The 8,961-nt window shown below is 40.0% G+C and overlaps 1 protein-coding gene across 1 annotated transcript; it reads left to right on the top strand.

The window, feature by feature from the left end:
• The first annotated feature begins 588 nt into the window (after positions 1 to 588).
• On the top strand, positions 589 to 4,335 carry MSL3B (MSL complex subunit 3B). The gene is given in 3 exon segments (XM_017890396.1): positions 589 to 620; positions 622 to 716; positions 1,654 to 4,335. Coding segments are annotated over 3 exon segments (1,413 nt in total). The 3' UTR covers positions 2,940 to 4,335.
• The last annotated feature ends 4,626 nt before the right edge of the window (positions 4,336 to 8,961 follow it).

Consider the following 8,961-nt stretch of genomic DNA (forward strand, 5'->3'; position numbering starts at 1 on the left):
CCACACAAGGTTTTGTATGTATTGCATATTTAATTTTAAAATTAAATATAAAATGATTTTTTTCTTGACAAATGAAATGCTTCTAGTATTTATCATTAAGCAAAATGTTAGGACTATAAATTTTGATTATTTTAATACTCAATATCTCTTCGTATTATACTTAGGATTTTTAAAGTAGGGAATAATATTAAATTTATCTTTGCAAGTAGAAATAGTAATAAAAACTTCTAAATAATGCTTGTATCAAAGAAGGAAACAAAAGGAAAATCACTAACTGGTACTCAAAGAATAGATAGCCTTAAATGCATTTATTAGCAAACAAAAGTAAGTGGAAGTAAATTCATTATGCTTTCAATTCAAGAAATGATTTTAGAACAGTTTAACCTAAGTTAAAAGGAAGAAAAGAATACAGTCAAGAAATTAAGGAACATGAAAACAAAAACGTGTACGGTAGATAAAGAAACATTAAGCGCTGGTTCCTTTAAAAGACCAGTAAAACAGATAAAGTTCAACAATATAATTAAGAAAAGAGAGACAAGGGATACATAAATAAATAGCATTAGAAATTAAACGGGACTTCCGCCCGGCATGCCGGACTGCGCATGCGCCGTTGGGAGCGTCGCGCGCCCTGTCGCGTAGCCAGCGCTACGTGTGCGCCCGGGACGCAGACGCAAGCCGCCAGCGGAGGAGGCCGCTTAGCCAGCTTCTTAAGCACGGTGGGTTTCTCTCTTCGCGTTAAATCTCTCCTGCTCTGCGGCCCGGTGCCGCGTGGGCTCCCGTGGGACGCTCCCCTCGGACGCCGTCCGACCTAGATTGTTAATGTTATTGTTGGGAAAGGCGAAAAAGGCAGCGAGATCCCAGAATACCAGAGCCATTGTAATGGCTGGAACGGAAGTTGGGATAGATGGGTAGCCGAAGATCGTGTGCTTTGTGAGCCCAATGAAAATCGTAGATTGGCCGGGCGCGGTGGCTCTCGCCTGTAATCCCAGCACTTTGGGAGGCCGAGGCGGGCGGATCACGAAGTCAGGAGTTGGAGACCAGGCTGGCCAACATGGTGAAACTCTGTCTCTACTAAAAATATAAAAAATAGCTGGGCGTGGTGGCGAACGCCTGTAATCCCAGCTACTCGGGAGGCTGAGGCAGGAGAATCGTTTGAACCCGGGAGGCGGAGGTTGCAGTGAGCCGAAATCACGCCATTGCACTCCAGCCTGGTTGGCAGGGTGAGACTCTGTCTCAAAAAAAAAAAAAGAAGAAGAAAAGAAAATCGTAGATTAGGGGCAGGGCTCGGTGGCTCACTCCTGTAATCCCAGCACTTTGAGAGGCCAAGGTGGGCAGATCACTTGAGGTCAGGAGTTCAAGACCTGCCTGGCCAACATGGCGAAACCCCGTCTCTGCTAAAAATACAAAACAATTAGCAGGGCATGGTGGTGGGCGCCTATAATCCCAGCTACTCTGGAGGCTGAGGCAGGAAAATTGCTTGAACTCCGGGAGGTGGAGGTCAGTGTGGAAACGCTGTCACAAAAAAAGAAAAGAAAAGAAAATCGTAGATTACAGCATAAATTGGCAAGAAAATTTGTGGCTCACCTGAGGAGCAAGAGAGAAAGAAGCAGCCCCTCCAGGTTGCCTGGTGCTGACTCTGTCTTTTTTTAAAAGGCCTTTCCATTGAAGAAAGAGATGAAAATGATGAAAACTCATTAAGCAGTTCCTCCGACAGTAGTGAAGACAAGGATGAAAAAATAAGTGAAGAAAGTGATACTGAAGAAAAGACGGAAGTGAAAGAAGAACTGGAGCTTCAAACAACAAGGGAAATGGAAGAAAGAACAGTAACTCTAGAAATCCCTGACGTTTTGAAGAGGCAGCTGGAGGATGATTGTTACTACATTAATCGGAGGAAACGGTTAGTGAAACTTCCATGCCACACCAACATCATAACGATTTTGGAATCCTATGTGAGACATTTTGCTATCAGTGTAGCCTTTTCAGCCAATGAGAGGCCTCATCACCATCATGCTATGCCACATGCCAACATGAATGTGCCTTATATCCCAGCAGAAAAGAATGTTGACCTTTGTAAGGAGATGGTGGATGGATTAAGAATAACTTTTGATTACACTCTCCCGTTGGTTTTACTCTATCCCTATGAACAAGCTCAGTATAAAAAGGTGACTGCATCTAAGGTTTTACTTGCAATTAAGGAAAGTGCCACAAATACTAGTAGGAGCCAGGAGAAGCTCTCTCCCAGCCCACGTTTGTTGAATCCATCCAGGCCGCAGTCTACAGAGAGTCCGTCGACCACTGGTGAACCAGCCACCCCCAAAAGGCGCAAAGCCGAGCCGGAAGCAGTGCGGTCTCTGAGGCGGTCCTCGCCCCACACCGCCAACTGTGACAGGCTTTCTAAGAGCAGCACCTCACCTCAGCCCAAGCGCTGGCAGCAGGACATGTCCACCAGCATGCCCAAGCTGTTCTTGCACCTGGAAAAGAAGACACCTGTGCATAGCAGATCATCTTCACCTATTCCTCTGACTCCTAACCAGAGTCAGGGAATAGAAGGGAGTGCTGCATTTGCTGGCTTTGAAGGGAGAAGAACTAATGAAATAAATGAGGTCCTCTCCTGGAAGCTTGTGCCTGACAATTACCCACCAGGTGACCAGGCGCCTCCACCCTCTTACATTTACGGGGCGCAACATTTGCTGCGATTGTTTGTAAAACTTCCAGAAATTCTTGGAAAAATGTCCTTTACTGAGAAGAATCTGAAGGCTTTATTGAAGCACTTTGATCTCTTTGTGAGGTTTTTAGCAGAATACCACGATGACTTCTTCCCAGAGTCGGCTTATGTCGCTGCCTCTGAGGTGCATTACAGCACCAGGAACTCCCAGGCAGTCTATAAAAGCGTTGATGGTTCTGTAAGAACAACTGCTCCATCTAGCATGGCGTTCTGAGTTCCAGGTAAACAACTAACAAGGTGGTGGGTCTTTACCCAGAGCACAAAACACTGCCCACCTGGGGGCTTTGACAGAGGTGGCCCTGTTTGAGTTCCCCATATACTGTAGTTACTCTGTTTAGAATTATTTCCTAGGTGCCTGAAAGTGTTCTGACATGACACTTGCTACGTTGTAGGCCATCTGTGATGGCAGGAAAAAAGCAACTGTGTTCACAGTGAAATGTTCATGGAAGTATACATAGGTTAGGCCATTTCAGTAGACATGGCAGTTAGTTAGCAAGAACCACATTGTTTCGTTATTAGCATTAAACAAAGTTGTTTTTGCAAATTGGTTTCATTCTCTTGATGATGCTGAGCAACTCTGTCCAACAAGGTTTAGTTTGTACTTGAAAATCGCAAAGTAGTCTTGAAGTATTTTAGAGGGAATCCATATTGATGGCAAAAGAAAATTTGCAACTATAATTTGCTTCTAACAGTTCCCTCTCTGTGAAACATTATTTTTGGTGAGCTAAAGAAAGCATTGCTTTTCTTGTTTGCAATTTTACAGCTATACTTTTTTGTGTAATGTAATGGTTCCCTTTCTGTAAAATGTTCTTTTTGGTGATCTAAATAAAGCCTGTCTTGTTTGAAAAAAAAAAAAAAAATAGGAGCCATAACTACAGATACAATGACAATTGGAATATTAGAGAATGCTGTATATTCATTTAAACCAGTAAATTTGAAACTCTTGACAAAAATGAATGATTACTTAGGAAAATATATAAACTGGCTCCCCCCGAAAAAGTAGGTATTCCTCATTGTGGCACCTGACAGCCCCAAAGGTAGAAATTAAAACTAACCCACATATTTATTGCACACTATGCTGACATTTTAATGTAAATTTTAGACCACATAAGCTTTAGCCTTTAGAGTCAGAAATTCCTTAGGTGCTAGCCCACAAATTGCTACATGAGAGAAAACAGAAAAGATGTCACTTTCTGCGATCCTAAGAGAAAGCCCACAGAGGCATATCTTCCTATTGTGGTTTCAGTAGCATCAAATAGGAAAGTGATAATACTGTGAGAGAATGACGTGCCACACACAATATTTGAAGTACAAAGACAAAGCTGGATGTATTTTTGGTTAATTACAAACCTGTAAGTGTCCAGATGCATTCTTCCTAGATTATCATAATTCTCTTTCATGTCCATGAAAGGATAAGCTATGTCACCAGGCTGAGAACTTGAACTGTGCTAGTCTAAATTGAGATGTGCTCCTAAGTGTGAGGTTAGAGCACTGGAGTTTGAAGACTTAGTATGTAAAAATAAATGTAACATATCTCGTTAATTTTCAGCATTGGTTAAATGTTGAACTGACGATATTTTAGATACATTGGGTTAAATGTTTTAAAAATACCTTCACCTATTTCTTTTTACTTTTAAAAAATGTTAATATTTTAAAACTTAAAATGCCCAATGTGTCTCACATTATATTTTTAATGGACAGTGATGCTCTTAAAAGTATTACCTCTATGGCATGGCATACGTCAAAAACTCATGGTCTTTTTTAGCTATTCTTTGATCCAGTATCGAAGGTTTAGCTTCATGTGTCCAAGCAGGTACAGGCCTCCACTAAATTAGTCAAAGCATCTTTTGGTCTTGTACTAGGATTACCTTTAAATCTGATGTTAACATATGCAGCAAATCCCTGCTGTTAATAGAAACCACCCGACATCTTTCTGCTGTTTACTAATTTGATTGTTACTCTTTCCCTCACATATTACCATACTCCTATGTAACACACTCAGTCTGGCAGCCTTCTGTTACTCTTATCCAATGAAGGAGAAGCTCGTACTTGTGTTCCGTTCATTCAAAAAGTATCCATGCCCACAACCAATCTTTGGATAGTCTAATACAAAATCCCAATTTAATGGTTTTTTCATGTCATCTTAAAAATGAATAAAGAGATAATACCAGGAAGTCTAGGTGATAATTACTTTTCTTGACCAATTCTAGGCTTTACTAGAGAGCTGAATTTTATAATACAGCTCTCCTAAGCTGTTGCTTGTGCAGCCAATTTGAAGGACAATTTGAAGTGAACTTAAGGATGAGTTGCCTTCCCAACTCTTAGAAAGACCCAAATAATAGCCATTTCTATAATTAATGCTACTAATGTGAATTTGATCAAGCTACATAAAACCAGTTTAAATTTCTCAGCCCAAATAGTAGCTGTGTATAATAGAATAAGCTTGGATTTTATTTAGGCCAATTAAGAGAGAGTCTAGGCCATCACTAATAATACTTTCTGCTATCTAGAGTAATTCTATAATACTTCCGGTATAATACTTCCTGTATCTAGAGTAATTCTGTGTGACTTGCACCAATCTATGTCAAAGCTAAAAGAAAGGCAAGGTGAGCTTCTCACAGAGTTGATGAGAATTATTTTCTTAGGAAATCTCCCAATCCCCTCTTAAAATAATATTCCTAAGTTTGTTTGTTTGTTTTGAGATGGAGTCTCACACTGTTGCCCAGGCTGGAGTGCAGTAGCGTGATCTCAGCTCACTGCAACCTCCATCTCCCAGGTTCAAGCAATTCTCCTGCCTCAGCCTCCCCCAATGGCTGGGATTACACGCATGTGCCACCATACCCAGCTAATTTTTTTTGTATTTCTAGTGGAGACCGGGTTTCACCATTTTGGCCAGGGTGGTCTTGAACTCCTGACCTCAAATGATACACCCACCTCGGCCTCCCAAAATGTTGAAATTACAGGCATGAGCCACCGCCCCCAGCCTATATGTTTTTTTTTTTTTTTTTCCATTTCACAATTGTTTGAGATCTGTTGTTCAGAGTCTTAAATGATTTTGTGCAGCTACTACCCTGACAGATGATTCAGTGAAATATTCAAAGATGAAATCAGAATGAAATTCTGCTGATCAGTGTTCGGACTGAAAATACCATCTTTGCAAATGAAATCTCTTCTTCAGAAAGAATCATTTATAGTGGTAAAGATGTGGATAATTCTTTATGATTCTTTCTTGTAACTTTGGCTGAATGAGAACAAAAAGAGGAGACTGAGAAGAAAAAGGGTTCCATGGACCTCTGTGAGGACTCAGCAGTCTCATATGAGTACCCACACTTACACAGACTGCACCAGCCCCTGACACCACTAAAACTTCACAAATCCTGAACACCACACTCTTCAAAACTCCACCTACTGTCAGCAGAAAAGATTAGCATTTGAATAGGCAGGGCAAGGAAAGAAAATCACCCTCACCAATTTGGGGGAGCATGGTCTAATCTGTTGAGAACCCCTGAATAGGACAAAAGGGTAGAGGAAGGGTGAGTTTGCTTTCTACTTAAGCTGGGACATCCATCTTCTGCCTTTGGACATCAGAGGTCCTGGTTCTTGGACTGGTACCACACTACCACCTTTCCTGGACCTCCAGCTTGCAGACGGAAGATGATGGGACTCCTCAGCTTCCATAAACATGTGAGCCCATCCCCCAAAATAAATGTCTGTCTTTCTATCTATCTGTCTATCTCTCTCTCTATCTATCTATCTATCTATCTATCTATCTATCTATCTATCTATCTCATATTGGTTCTGTTTCTCTAGAGAACTCTGGCTAATATGTAGAAATTGTTTCCTAAAGAAAAATAAAAGTATTCATCTGATGAAGACGCCATGTTGGAATTTAGGAAAGGGCTTAGTATTGTTACAAATGTCCACTACCTGGATGGTTTTTGTAAGTCGAGATAGACAAAGTTTATTTGCCCTCAAGGCTTCTACAATTTACTGCATACCTCAAGTTTGTCTCTTTGACAGTCTGGCACAATAAGGCATTTTTAGTTTAAGACCAAATTTCTCATTTTTCTTTTCTTGCTTTCCGTCAATGTACCTTCCTTATTCTTTTTAGACAACTTGAAAATTTGATTCTGAAGGGGATGATGTTCTATGGAAGCAGGATTTATTGTAGGTACAGGGCCATGCATATCAAAAGAAGAACTATGTCATTGTCCATCTGTAAACAATTCTCCTTAGAAGATTAGAGAAAGGACAGGGAACCTGGGCGTGCTAATAGCTCCCCAAGAGTAGCACCCTCAGTAGAGGGCATTGGCTCTTCCAATGCCTTTCTCCTTGAAATCTACAGGTGTCCTTACTTATACCTTCATGATTCTTAGAGAATACAGAGGCTCTTAGATTCTTGTTTTTATTTGGGGGACCAGTTGTTTCATTTATAAAGCTGTATATTTTTATTTCTAGCTTCTTTTTTTTCCTAGGGCTCAGTTACTTATTAGAAAATGTTCTGTTACCTTCTAAATTAACAATTTTCTATATATATTTTTTCATTTAAGGCTCCTAATTCAAATGAGTCCATTTTCAGCTGTTGATCCTACCCTAGAATAATATTCAAAAGGTTCCTGGAATCCAATTTTTAAATCTAGTGTTTATTTTATGAAAATGTTAATCTTTGTCCAATTTACTCTTTAAGAGACAGATTTCTAAAATAACTTTAATGAGCTTCCTTCTTTTTGTCTCTAAGAATTAATTGTATCTTAATTTCCAGATGGATTATTCAAATCTTCCTTTTCCTAACCTCTTATTTTAACTACTTTCCCCATTCATGAGGGGCTAAAATGAACTAGTCTATATACATCTAGTCATTCGTGAAAATAGTACATAACAAAGATCCTATTGCAAATATCTGTCCATCTTCCTGAAGTATAAGAAAATATTTATAGCATTGCTGTGGACTGAATTGTGTCCCCCCAAAATTTATATGTTGAAGCCCTAACCCACAAGTGACTCTATTTGGAAATAGGGCCTTTAAGTATATAATTAATGTAAAATAAGGTCATAAGGATGGGGCTCTGATCCAATACGGCTAGTGTCCTTATAAGAAGAGATACCAGAGAACTGGCTGTCTCTCACACACTCTCTCCCCACATGCACAAAAAAGAGGTCATGTGAGCACATGGCCACCTGCAAGCCAAGACAAGAGGCTTCAGAATGAAACCTACCTTGCTAGCACCTTGATCTTGGACTTCCCAGCCTCCAGAAGTGTAAGAAATAAATTTCTATTGTTTATAAGCTGGTTAGTCTATGGTATCCTGTTATAGCAGCCTGTACAGACTGTCTTTGACTCAGCTCTACACTAGGTTTTAAATTCAACGTCTATATATCTGCCTTCTGATATTGCACATTTACATGAATGTTCATTTCCTGAGAAATCCCAAGGCAATACTAGCTCATTTAGAAGATTGGAGGAAGGAATAAAAAGACTAGAAGAGGTACAAGTGAAAAGTTGCTTAGATCCAAACAGGGTGGGTCTCAGAAGGTTAGTGTCCTTCGACGACTTGTGTTTTCAGCTCTACCACACCAAATAAAAAAACTGATTATTGAAAGATTGGTGTCTTTGCCTCCCAATTTTTCTAGACTGCCTCCTAAAATATGAATTGATTTTTGACACAGCAGACTTTCTCTAAAATGGTCATTGTTTTTTGCCATCTTTTGCCTTTTACCCAAAAGAATGCAAGAGTAAGGATCATAATAAGACTTTATATACAAAGAAGAATTTCTGCAGGAGTTAAGATGTGTCACTGCAGTCAACTGTGCTACAGTGTGCGCTCATGAGTGGTGTCAGAAGTTAGGCCAAGCAGAAGTTAGGCCGAGAAGAAATCAGCGAGATTGCCAATGACCCAACAATTGTTTGACCTAAAATATAAACTGAGCAAAGAGGTCTTCTTTCACAAGTTGACAGAAGTGTAAATGTCATTATGAACGTTTTGTAGGGGGCCCAAAGCTAAGTTCGACTAATTGCCTTGTCACATAATTGTCACAGGTGTGAGGAACCTCTAATCATTTGTCTTCAAGACTGGATTAGATTGAAGCAGAAAATAATCAACTTATATATGCATCTGTCTTGTGGAACACTTCCTTATACAATCAATAAACACAAGATAATCTGGGACAAAACAAAGACAGTTGAAATAAGACTGCCTACACACACACACACACACACACACACACACACACACACA

The sequence above is a fragment of the Rhinopithecus bieti genome, unplaced genomic scaffold, assembly GCF_001698545.2.
Source record: "Rhinopithecus bieti isolate Rb0 unplaced genomic scaffold, ASM169854v2 scaffold_19482, whole genome shotgun sequence".
Lineage (NCBI taxonomy): Eukaryota > Metazoa > Chordata > Mammalia > Primates > Cercopithecidae > Rhinopithecus > Rhinopithecus bieti.